At 40.7% G+C, this 13,350-nt stretch overlaps 2 protein-coding genes across 2 annotated transcripts in view; one reads left to right on the top strand and one right to left on the bottom strand.

Annotated features, from left to right (window-relative positions):
• LOC138630201 (inactive serine protease 35-like) overlaps window positions 1-13,350 on the bottom strand; it is an 82,935-nt gene that overhangs the window by 21,873 nt on the left and 47,712 nt on the right. The window lies entirely within an intron of this gene.
• Window positions 946-6,530, top strand: LOC138630238 (terminal nucleotidyltransferase 5A-like). The gene is made up of 2 exons (XM_069714444.1): window positions 946-1,977; window positions 3,151-6,530. The coding sequence occupies exons 1-2, from the start codon at window positions 1,552-1,554 to the stop codon at window positions 3,964-3,966; spliced, it is 1,242 nt and encodes a 413-aa protein (XP_069570545.1). The 5' UTR covers window positions 946-1,551; the 3' UTR covers window positions 3,967-6,530.

The following is a 13,350-nucleotide window of genomic DNA, read 5'->3' on the forward strand; positions in this document are numbered from 1 at the left end:
AACAATACTTTAAAGTTTAACGAGTGGGTGTGGTTGCATCACTCTGTGACTCTCCTGTGTGTCTATGTGAACGTGTGTCATTGCACATAGAGGGTAATCTGCAATAAGCTGGTTTATGGGCTCGTCTGTAGTGACGCAGGTATACCAGCCAAGCTCTGCACTGATAGATTCTCTGTGACAACTAACTCGCAGAGACTGTGTCCCATACCCCGCATACAGACACACTTTCTTACAATTTACACATATCAGAGATGTTCTTTGCCAACACACACTTTTTTAGATTGTTACATTAGATACACATACGGGTGACTAAACGTGGGCTGCAGGTTTGTTCAGTAACCTTGGAAGAGAAGAGGAGCTGCAATGATGATGTATAAAACAAATACACCTCTAGGGGGCATGCATGTGCATTTTCAGCCTCACCTGTGAATGATCAGAATAACCAGAACTGTAATGTAAGAATGGAATCATTTACTATTGAGATTGATATCTATTCATCAGATTAAAAGGTTACAATATATTCAGAATATATAATACTGTGATGAGACGCACAGATTTGTGGACGAGTTCTTCCTCATACATCAAACTGAATAGGAGAGAACTGATACGGGCACAGAGAGAAATAGTACCCCTTTTGATAAAGAACAATAGGACACGTGTGAGTGTGAGGTGGCTGCATCTCTGAAGTTTTGGTTTACGTGTGTTTTGGTAGACGAAGAAGCGCCAATTAATTGATTCAAAGCGATAAAAGTTGAGAGTCAGAGTCCAGTCTGAATCCAGTTGTCTTCCTCGGACACGCTTCAATCTTCAAGCTTGCAGCCATTCAAACAAAAAAGTGGGAAGCTATTAGTTGGTGAGGGCTGTCAATCAAACGGACCCGCCCCACAACTTCTCAGACGGGAAGCGCGCTGTTCACAATTTCTCCAGCAGCTGTGGAGCGGGACCTCTGTGGCATCACGCAGTATCAGCGAGCGACAGACGGGCAAAATGTGAAGGGCAAGCAGCCATACACCGCTTCCCCGAAAGTAGGTGTCCATTGGAAAAGTACAGCAGTCGTAAAACAATGCGTAAAGTTGTTGTTGCGCAGCATGGACGCGCAATAATCGGTGCGTAAAAGTGAACCAAAGAGGGCAGAAGTAAAACTTGTGCGGTGAATGAGAGATTTTCTCGGATGAGATGGATGCGTCAGCGAGCTTTTGGGACTTTGGGACAAGCTAACATCGAGAGGAACAAGCAGTTCGACATTTACAGTGGATGCCCGGTTTCCGCAGTTTGGCGACAGAGCCGGAGCGGGGCGCGCAAGCGGGTAGCAGACGCGGGACAAGCTCATGAATTGAATTCGTCTGGGTTGCAGACTTTATGTAAGAAGTAGGACAACACCGCCCAACAAGTTATTTCCGTCATGCGTCGTATTGCACCGTGTTGTTATGATAGAGTTCAGCTCTGAGGGGTAAATTCCACAGAAAGTTGCAGCGAGCTGATGCCACTGCTCCTACTGGAGTTAGTGAAAAGTTTCGACGTTTACGTTCCTTCTGTCTACCTCCTATCAACATGGAAGAGAGTGTTGATTGTGCGGCGGCCGACAGCTGCGCGGACGGGGAGAGCATCAACCTCAGCGTGCTCAACTGGGAGCAAGTGCAACGTCTGGACACCATCCTCACCGGCTCCATCCCCATCCACGGCCGCTGGAGCTTCCCCACTCTCGAGGTGAAGCCGCGGGATATCGTCAAGGTGGTCCGGAGCCGCATGGAGGAGAAGCGGATACATGTCCGGGAGGTGCGACTGAACGGCTCTGCGGCCAGCTACGTCCTGCACGAGGACAGCGGTCTGGGATGGAAAGATCTGGACTTAATATTCTGCGCCGAACTGAAAGGAGAGATGGCGTTTCAGATAGTGAAAGATATAGTTCTGGACTCTCTTCTAGACTTCTTGCCCGAGGGGGTGAACAAAGAAAAGATCACACCAGTGACCTTAAAGGTACTACATGGAGATACACATGACTCACAAACAGTTTGCAGATCTTATAGAGCAGAGCCAACATTTGTCTTAGTTTTCAGGCTTTCAATCTTACCAAGAAATATGTGCACACGTAGAGCCTCATTTCCCCTCTTTATTTTTATCTTTACTCAGGTAGGCAGAAATTGTTTAACTTCCCTAATCATTGCACAGTTTTTCTGTTTGCAAATGCACTGAAATTACTTTTAAATACATTTTTATAAAAAACAATATTGAGATCTTCCCTGACTACATTCTTTTAGCACAGAGACATGAGCCTACAAATAGTAAAAACGTTGAGTTTCCAATTCAAAGAGGATTCTGTCTAATCCAATTGGAGTCGGATCCACATTAATGAGTCAGCCCTCAGTTACCTGGATACCAAGGACTACCTGGGCTACTGATGGCCCACCAGCAGATGTGATCAGCAAAACATAATGACTAACAGACCAAATCCGGATTTTTATCTGGTGCATTAATGTTGTTGAGGCCTACTGTCTACTGTCTATCCAGTACACCTCCACCTAAGACCCACAGGGCAATAATTCTAAAGCCTAATCATGATCACATCGATCTGATAATCAAGTCGAGTATAATTTTCAGAGGTAGAAAAGTGGTTGATAAACTGGTGCTAAAACTGACAGTAAAGGCTATTGCATCTGTGAAAAGTAGGAAAAGAGGGGGAGGAGGAGTTGATTCACAGACACAGAGAAGGCAGTAGGCCTCGGTTGGATGGCTTGAAAGAGGATGTAAACAAGAAAATATGACATATTATTTTTTTTAAATGTGAATTAGTGCTCAAGATTTCAAATAATTATGTTCAATTATAGCCAGGTATTTGCTCTTCTCATGCTGCAGTTAGTTTTGTGTTCTGTACAAAACACACAAATGAAGATGGTAGAAATATTCTGTACATATACGAGTAACATGATTTTAACATAACTGATTGTCACTTCTATGGACCTGTGTGTTCTCTAGGTATTTAAGAATGGATATAAAATCTCTCTGGTCCAATAGTGGCTTTAGTTTTTTATCTTCAGTTTTGACTTTTGGAAAAAAAATGACCTAATTAAAACCTGCAAAACTGTCAGAAGACAGAGATCATGATGCCTATTCTGTGATGTCACCTAATTTTCATTATGTATTTGTTTTTAGGAGGCGTACGTACAAAAGATGGTAAAGGTGTGTAACGACTCAGATCGCTGGAGTCTCATCTCGCTCTCCAACAACCGCGGCAAAAATGTGGAGCTTAAGTTTGTGGACTCGCTTCGACGGCAGTTCGAGTTTAGCGTGGACTCTTTCCAGATTCGCCTGGACTCGCTTCTCCTCTTCTACGAGTGCTCGGAGCACCCCATGGCTGACAACTTTCACCCCACAATCCTCGGTGAGAGTGTCTACGGCGACTTCCCCACCGCCCTTGACCACCTGCGCAAGCGCCTCATCTGCACGAGGACACCCGAGGAGATCCGAGGCGGGGGCTTGCTGAAGTACTGCCACCTGCTGGTTCGGGGTTTCCGCGCAGCCTCCGACAGCGAGATGAAACTGCTGCAGCGCTACATGTGTTCGCGCTTCTTCATCGACTTTCCGGATGTCTGCGAGCAAAGGAGAAAGCTAGAGTCCTACCTGCAGAACCACTTTGTAGACCTGGAGGACAGGAAGTACATCTACCTGGCCACACTGTACGACGTGGTGCAGGAGAGCACTGTGTGCCTAATGGGCCACGAGAGGCGCCAGACGCTCAACCTCATCTCGTCGCTGGCACTTCGGGTCCTGGCCGAGCAGAACGCCATCCCCAACGCTGCCAACGTCACCTGCTTCTACCAGCCGGCTCCTTACGTCTCAGATGGCAACTTCAGTCACTATTACGTAGCGCAAGTTCAGCCTGTCTACTCCTGTCCTCCATCGCCTCATCAGCAGTACCTTCCTCCTACGCAACATCCCATGTATGCTACCTGGTTGCCCTGTAACTAAACCGTCTGTCATCCATGCACTTTTTTTTCTAACTGGTGGAATTCATGCCTCATGAAAAGGGATGAATTGTGATCTCTTTAATGTGTCCTTGAGATGAGAAGTTGAGGTAAATGAGATGATGAAAAGTGAGACAAAATTAGACAAAGAGCGCAGATAAAGGAAGAGAACAAAGGAAGGAAATGAAATGAGGACAAGGAACCTGGATCGAGGCATCGGGCCAGAAGAAAGCTTTCCCCTGGGTTTGGGTGCTACAGCATGAATAGCTGAGCACACAGCGAGAGATTCCAATGAGAGAGGCTTACCTACCGGTCTGATGGCTAACCACAGCCTTGGAGTCATCAATAGCCTGGACAAGATACTTTCTTCACATGCTGTGAGTAACAGCTCACAAGAACTTAAGTTTGAAATGAGGAGCATGTTTGATAATCACATTAAAAACCAAAAGAGATGCTCACAAGAGTAGCAGAGGACACACACGATGTGCTGAAGATATTGATTCATCCAGTTTAAATGTCCACTGTGTGTGTGTGTGTGTGTGTGTGCGCGTGCGTGCGTGTGCGTGCGTGTTTAAGAGACTGCCTCTTCACAGACAATGCAAAAAGAGGAACTGGATACTGTTTACAAACCCGAAGATCTACTTTGATACTAAATTTTTTCTGAACTCGGTTAAAAAAAAAAAAAAAAGAAACAACAAAACAATGCATGCTTTATTTCTTTACAGGAATAATTTCTTTAAGTGCCTAGATAAAGCCTAAAGGGAAGACATATCTTTGTGATTCTTTATTGTAGAGGACTTTTGAGTTGTCTCTAAGCTTTTCAAGATGATAATGAATGTACTGAGGGTCAAAGAATTTACCCATGCTGAACAAGGTCTCTTTACACTGAGGGAGGAATTGGACCAAATTATCTTTTAAACAGTGTTCAACGGAAGACTCTGCTCTTATCAGCTGTCCTGCTGGACAAGTACTCATCCTGATTACCAAAGAGGAAGTAACAACTTAATCTCATCATCTGTAGAAGGGTTGGCAGGTGGAGCAAAAATGCTTATAGGTGTAAAATAGATTGTAATTTTAAGAGACATGCACAGAAAGAAAAGGGTATTTATTAAGAAAATAAATTGCTCTTTTTCTGTTGTTTTTGGATTGTAAATTATGGTCAATCAGTGTACAGCTTTAAATCCAAAAAGCCAATTACAGAGAGAAAATAACTGATTAATTTTTGGAGGTTATAACCCAGCAACAACATAAAAATGCCCGCAGTTTCATTACTGAGCTTCCTGCAGTGTTTTTCTACACTTTGCATATTAATATGTAGATTTAAAGTTGTTTTACTCAAGCTTACTTAGAGGTGCCCTGTGGAGTTTTTATGTAAGCAAACTTATGTTTACATTCAGTTTTACTTGCCAAAACACATGGAGTGTTTGCTTGGGATCAAACGAAAGTGTTAACTGCATTGCAGTTGCAGCTGTCACTCGGTGAGACAGCGTGAAAGTAGGGTGTTCATTGCGCCACCCTAATGCTCGGCTGCATATGTGCATCATGCATAAGCATGATACAAACCAAAACATTGCTCTATATTGCTGCTAATTGTCAAAAACTCTACAGGGTACCTTTAGGTTGAAAATGCTTATCACATAGAAAGCACATGTTTGGAACACATTTTAAAACAGGCGCAATCAGTTTTCAAAAATTACACTGGAAGGTTGTAATACATTTAAAATGTTCTAATTTTGTATCTTCTTTTTATCAAATACATAAAATGGTCATTTTTGACATGTTTTGTTTGCAGTTTAAGGGCATTTTGTCACAATGAATGCACTGTAAAAGAAAACTGCCTTCATGCATAAGAGAGAAGGTTTGGGATACAAGTTGTATGTTTGTCAGATGGGTGGAGGTTAGATTGTGTACGCAGGGATGTTGCAGGTGAGTCAGAGAGCCAGCAGAAAGGAATACTTACAGCAAAAAAGATTCAAAGATGATGTAAAATCATTGGCCAACACATATTTAATCCCCTCTTTCAATTGGCAGCCTTTGAACTTTTATATCTCAGTGTGGAAATAATGTATAAATAAACCCAATCGCGTTGATATTTGAATGGCAATTAATCATGTTGGCTGAGTTTTTGGGTAGATATTTGTGATCATGAAAATTACAGGTGTAAATTTACAGCTTTAAAGTGACTCAGCATTTTCTCTCTCAAACATGTCAGATCTCCTATTTTTCTATCAATCTCTATTTTTGTAAAGTTTGTGTTCGGCTGACGTAGCAGGTAGATTCAAAGCTGCGTTGAATCTAACAAGTTTTTTTTGTGGCGTATGCATTTTGTGTTTTATTTTGGCTGATGAAGAGCAGCGCAGGTGGACACAGCGGCTACGCTGAGATATACTGTGTTAATTGTAGCCTACGTGTGCTCTGTGCTGTTTCATGTGGATTTCTGTTGCTCCAAAGAGATTGTTTCATTGTTCCTCAGTGTTTGTAACTGCCGTCCTGTTTGGACATGAAAATAATGATCTGATGATCGTGTGCAAGTTGACATACTTGATAATTAAAAGCAAAAAAAAAGCCCATCAGACATGAGTTGTTTCATTTGAAGTTTTTCTCTGCTGACACACACGACCTGAAACGATGCCCGTTTGCGTGATGTTTCATCTTATCGACCTTCAGTTTAGCCGAGGTAAACAGGTCTGTGGTGCCCAGGTTTTGACAGACACAGGGAAAGTCTTCTTTAGGTCAACGCTCTGAGGTGCCCACAAAATCTGAACGGGTATGACTTTCACTGCCAGCAAGTGACAGTTGAACGTGAAGGATTTTCCCTCTTTAAGACGTCACGGACGAGTGTCAGCAGAAATCATCGGTCGCCATTTGCCAACCTCATTAGCGCCGAGTGTATCTGAACCAGCAGGTCGATTTCTTGTATATGCACAGACCTTACTACCAGCAGAGCCCTGGTCTCCAGGGACACATGGTAACTTTCCAAGTAGATTGGCTCCAGGTCTGCATCCCTGTAATGCCCAGAAGCCTCAGCCTCCAGATGTCACTTTCCCTGCTCACATTGAGAAAATATTTTACTTTGTCCCTCTTTCAGGATCTCTTTCATTTTTTTTTCCTGTCTCCTGTCTGTGTCTTTGTCTCTGCTTATTTTCTCCCCTCTTTATTTTTGATTTTAACCTCACTTCTATGCTCTTCCTAAGCTTCTGAGGTGTCACTTGTATCTTGCTGGTGAGATTAATGACTGTGTCACTGAGTACGCAAGTCTATGTGCACGGCAGTGTCGTAGTCGTCACTCATTTTCCTTAATTTACCCTCCGCGGGTTCTTGATGAATATAAGCGAATGGAGCTGAGCTATGGAGAGGAAAACAGGGCCAGTGTTATCCCTTGCTAAGAGGGAGAGAGTGGACTCTAAATATAGGCCTGGTCTCAGCCGCTGTAAGGACATTAGCCCATCTGCTGAAAGCTGATTAGCCTCCTCCATAAGCATGTACGCAAAGCTTTGGTGTGGCTCGTGTGGAGAGATTTCCTGGCTATTGTACTGTAACACATACCTAACCCAAGTCTGGGCATCTTTTATGTCACTCTCTCTGGAAAGGGTAAACAAAACAAACAAAAAAAAATCAGTCCACTTCCTTATCAAGGGCTTAAACAGAACTGAGAACAAGGGATTGGGGAATTTAGCATGTTGCACAACACGGTAAAGAGCTAAACCAATAACACAGAAGCTTATAAAGTGTGCTACCATGGCGCTTTCATGTAGTGTCTCAACAGGTAGTCTGAGCTACAGAAGTGTGTGAAGCAATTTTCACAAAGAGTCGCGGAGAGAGAGAATATCACAGAAAAGGGAGGGTGTACACTATTATGATTTAACAAACTTGTCAGACAACATGCCTTCCAGACCATTTCCTTTCTGGTATAACCCAACCCTGACATTAGACAACTGCTATCACCCTGTGTCTTTACAGGAAATATAAATGTACCACCTGCAGCTGGTTAGCTTAGCTTAGCACAAAGACTGAACACAGGAGGAAACAGCTCGCGTTTGCTCTGTCTCAAAAATTCCCCCTGAAAGCTCCTACAAAGCTCATGAACAATGAGGATTACAAACAAAACAAAAAAAGATATAAAGTGCTGGTAGTCCGATTTTGTTACCTTTGTGGAGCCAGGCTAGCCCTGTTTCCAATTTAATTCCAAAAAGTTCTAAATGGGGTACTCACGTACTAACACTTGCTATTTTGAGTGCGTAAGTGTCACACTGTTAAGTGTGGAAACATGCAGTGCAAAACAAGTACCCAAGATGGTGCGCTCAAAATGGTCAAACCATTGCGTATGAAATGCTGGACAGATGCACTCTTCAATGGTCGCCATCTTGGCTCCATACAGGAAAAAGAGGTGCCGCCAACGTAAAGTATTTTGAAACTGCGGGGTCTGAGGAAGTGGCAGCCGTTGAAGAACAGCTCACAAAAGTATTTATTTGTCACTAAGTACCACCATACTGCTGTTGGATAGAAGGAATCCGGGTGTTTATGTGTTGGTCAAATAATTCAAGTCAGCAGATATGTATAACAGTGAGTAAATACAGTAGTAATCATTAACTAACAGTTAGTTCATCTTAAAATAACCATTTAGTTCATGTTAATTAAGGCATCAATTTATGCCTTACTTACTCATTATTGAGGGTGCTATCGGCATTAGTAAATACAGTAATAAGTATTAACCACTACCAGTTTATTAACAGTTAGTTAATGGTTAAATAATATTTTATTAAATGTTAACTAAGGCATCAATTTGCATTGGTAGCATTTACATTTAGTTGCTACCATTACTTCCAGTGAGTGCAGAACGGCAGTGTGCGGTCAGAGAAAACTCTACCCTGTCGAAATTGAAGTACTACACAAGTCAGAGCACATGGAAGAATACTGTTAGTGTACAAAGGGAAGAACATCACTTGGGACACTGTGTTAAGCCAATTGTCTGCTGGCCTCAGCCTCATAGGTACCATGTAGAGATTCATGTTGTTGTTCTCAACAACAAAGTGACAAAATGTATTTTCACAAAGCAAGACTAGTAAATCGTAATCCACAGCGAGTGGCCAGATTTACTGAAGTTTTGGGCCGGGGCCATGTGAAGGAGAAAACAGTGGGAATCCCACATCTGTTCAAAAACTCAAAGCTACAGACCGCCTTCAAAGACTCGTGTTTAGCAGAATGCCACAGCTATGAGTTTCAGAAGAAGAGGCATCAAAGGCATGTGAAGAAAATAATATTTTTGATTTATCTCTTCGAACGAGCACTGACAGATTTATTTATCCTTTCTTACAGGATAATATTATTAGTATGACCACATTGTTTTATTTTAATTCTCCAAGCACTGATACAGATTTTGAGAAACAGATAGTGAGATACTTTAGCATAGTGCTATCTACACTGTAGTGAAGGGTATGTTGAGGAATAAATTACCACGAGTATTAGATTTAAACATAAAACATGGGTTAAAGTCCTCAGAGAATACGATCATCTTAAGGAAATGATATGACATTTGTAAGGGACGCCATAAAGAAGTTTATCCACAACATAACTTAAGACATATGGAATCTGACTTCTGTATAAAAAAACAACCCCTGAAGTACAAAGGTAGACCACAAATAAGTCTCAGTCAAAGTGACCTTATTCAGTTAAAAATATCATATGTTGTTGTTTGATCAAATAAATTAGCTACTTTTATTTGGCCCTCCTGGGTTGTAGTGTACAAAACTCTTTCCTTTCTCACTGTTATGGTCTCAGGCTCCATTGTGCGTATTTTTACAGGCAAAGGTCAGATGGAGTCCCATCATTGTTGCTATCTTTAATCAATTTCGGCTTCACAGAAACAGGAAATGAATAGCACCAAAAAGTCTCTTAGCAACTTGTAAAACACTGGAAATGTGGGTGCTGTGCTGACAAGTTTTTATTCGTGCAGAAGTACATTTCAGTACAACTTCATTTGGTTTTAACTATTGTTTAAAAGCTGCAGGTAGCATAGGTTGTTTTTAATAGATGTAAATAATCAATATTTTGTTCTAAAAATGTAAAGAATTTTACTTTTTTTTTTTTTTTTTTTTTTTTTTTTTTTTTTTAAATAAACCAAATTACAGAAAGGAATTACTTATATATATATATATATAAAAAAAAAAAATCAGTTTTTGGACCAGAGTGATCAAATTAGGATGTGTACCTCGACATGCGAACACACACATACACACTTACGCAGGGTTATGTTGGAGATTTACCAGTTGGAGCAGCAGCACGGCCAATAGTTCGTCCAGCTCAGCCCAGATGGGGTCAAAGGTCACAGAGTAAATCAAACAACAGCAAGACAAGACTGTGAGAAACGACGACTTGTGCATCTGTGCGTGTGTGTGAAAGAGGACAAGAGAGATAAAGTAAGATGAAGACAGAAGTGTGTGAAAAGAGTGTTTGTGTGTGGGCAGGCATGTCTGCATTTGTGTGTTTGCGCTTTCTGTGTATTTGTGTTACAGGAAAACTTGAGTTAACGTCTAGCTTTCAGTGTCAGATATCTGTGGACGATGTTGCTTTTAGGGATTACAAATAGCAGCCATAAGCAAAACTTGATCCTCTTGAATATTAGGCAAAACAATGATAATATTTTGTACTTGTGGAACAAACCGACCACTGGGAGATTTTTCCGTGACATCAGATGCCAAACAACTGACTAGCTAGAGCAATAAATCAGATTGATCACTAATCTTAAGTGTTTATGCTTGGTTGTGTAAAGAGTTTGGCCAGCTGGACCGGGGCCGGTATTGGAGTAAAGATTTGGCATGTTGCAGTGCAGAAATCAGCCACTAACAAAGAAGGAGAGACGAATCTGAAATTTGACACACATCAGTGACGATTATTGGCTTATTTTCTCAAAAGGAACAAGGGTTACTGTGTCATAAATCCATGTATAGCTCAGCAGTGGTAAAAAAAAAATCCATGTTGAAAATTCATTTCAGTTTAATTTTGTTTGAGGCAGTGAAGTTTAGATAAATGTTTTCAGTACCGGTTAATTGTAAGGTACATATTGACAAGAGTCTCCAGCCACATGCTGACAACACCAAAATAACTTGTGAAAAAACAATTTGATTGACTTTGTATTTAATGAGAGAAATTTGCAATCTGATTGGAAACCCAAGGAGTCTAGTGGACTGCACCACAGGCCCGTGGCTTTTTGAGGCCGAATAACTACAATTTTCAGATGAACTGCTACAAAACTATTAGGTGGCCCAAAATAACTTGTGAAAAAACAATTTGATTGACTTTGTATTTAATGAGAGAAATTTGAGTGGGAGTCTATGGAGCCGGTGGCTTTTTGGAGCCAACCCCTAGTGGCCCTCGGTGATATCGCACTTTATGGCACGTCCCTATTGGCCTTGTTTTTCAGACCCAGAAGCTGTTCACTTTTATATACAGTCTATGATGTCACATAGATATGTTCACAGTGGCAATGCTAACATGCTGATGTTCAGCAGATAAACTATTCTCTTAGTACAAATACTCAAATTAGTACAAAACATAAAATGTAGTTAAGGCTGATAGTTGTCATCAGTTTTTAGTATTTGGTCATAAAACTAAATATTCGGCAGGTCACCGTTTTGACCTGATAATGGCGATAACATAAAACGTCAGATAAGTCATTACAAATCGTTCTGAGGGTACCATGAATGTCTTTACCATCAAGCCAATAGTTTCAGACATATCATTCAAAATCTAAAATGTCAACCTTGTGGTGGAACTAGAACCTATTTGCTATTTATGAAGGGTTTCTCATCAAAAACTGCCAAATAACTAAATTAATTAATCATTAACGAATGATTTAATACACATATAATACACTTAATTCATAAAGTCAGCAATTATAGTTAAAGTGAAAAAATTACTCTAAAGGAGGAGGAGCTTTTTGTCTAAATAAAACCTTAGTAAATTGTTTATTAAATGTTGTTAAATGTTTTATTTAAAACTTATAAGCTCAATTAAATAAAATTTAAGAAAGTTGCACCGGTTTTTAAATCCGCCTATCCTTGGATGGCGTAGCCTCCGAGATAATTTTATTTGACCACATCAGTGTTGTAACAACTAGCCATGAGAGTCCCATCTCTTCTCTCCAGCAAAACAACATCTGATATATTGCTATCTAACAAATACACACATACACACCAACCTGCACAATTACACTAAAGTACCACTTAGCTAGCAAACAGAAGTGAAGAAAAGAGAACACATGCATGAAGAAAGCACTTAAATTGTGACATTCTGTGCTGAAGTGTCACTGATGTATTACCATTTCAGTACACCTCGAAAACATTAGGGACAGAACAAGCTGCTGTAAATTCAACGAGTTGATCATAACACTCAGTTCAAATAAAAAAAAACCAATCAGGATTGAAATCACAGCAATTATCACCATCATCATTAAAGTGTAAATGATTACAAAAACATTTTTGTTCTTATCACTGGTGCAGCTGGTAATTATCATGGCATTTTTCTTGGCACCGGAGCCTTAGCGTTTAAAACAACACTTTGGAGAATAATGCTTTCTTTGGAGCGTTCTTCAACCAGACTAAAGAACAACCAGGTCTCAAGTGTGCTTGTGTGTGTGTATTAAAATGTGTTTCAATCATTAAAAAAAAAAAACAATGAAACACAATGTCATTTTTCTTGTCCTTATTTTTTTTAAGATGTTGGAGTTATGTTGAAGCCTTCGTGTAGAACTAGAACAGATTAAGGGTCAAAGTGTTCATGTAATGACACTTTGGTATGTGGTGAGAAAGTTAACAGCCAACAAAGTCCTCGCAAGTACCATGATTCAAAGATGTGTGTTTCTGCGTGTGTGTGCATGTGTGTGCACATCTGCCTGTTTCTGTTTACAGCACCCAAGGAGGTACTGAAAATCTGTGATGGATTTACCCCCCATGGTGAGGCAGCAGAAATAGAGAGCAGGTCCTGAGAAAATATTGTTTGCTAACTTCGGTTACCTGGAGCTGTGTGTGTGTGTGTGTGTGTGTGTGTGTGTGTGTGTGTGTGTGTGTGTGTGTGTGTGTGTGTGTGTGTGTGTGTGTGTGTGTGTGTGTGTGTGTGTGTGTGTGTGTGTGTGTGTGTGTGTGTTTGCGTGCGTGCGCTGGCTGGGAATTAGTTATAACTCAATTTGATTTAGGATGACATGTTAAACCCCCACCAAAAAAAAAAAAAAAAAAATCACTTTTCCAATGGTATACGCCCCCTCATGTTACACAGACGGGTGATTTTCAGTGTTGAAATTACTAATTGCATTTATTATGAGTAATAAAATCACATTTAATATACTTTTTACAAATTGTAAAATGGTTTTCTACATGGGTGAGTGTATGGCTTC

Source organism: Brachyistius frenatus, unplaced genomic scaffold, assembly GCF_029030835.1.
Source record: "Brachyistius frenatus isolate BFR_SWC_R1_liver_20210118 unplaced genomic scaffold, ASM2903083v1 Contig_130, whole genome shotgun sequence".
NCBI classification, from domain to species: Eukaryota; Metazoa; Chordata; class Actinopteri; family Embiotocidae; genus Brachyistius; species Brachyistius frenatus.

Bases quoted from the DNA above. Each gene is read 5' to 3' on its own strand.
- LOC138630238 (XM_069714444.1), top strand. From the start codon at position 1,552: ATGGAAGAGAGTGTTGATTGTGCGGCGGCCGACAGCTGCGCGGACGGG. The intron at 1,978-3,150 runs GTACTACATGGA...ATTTGTTTTTAG, and splicing joins TCACACCAGTGACCTTAAAG to GAGGCGTACGTACAAAAGAT.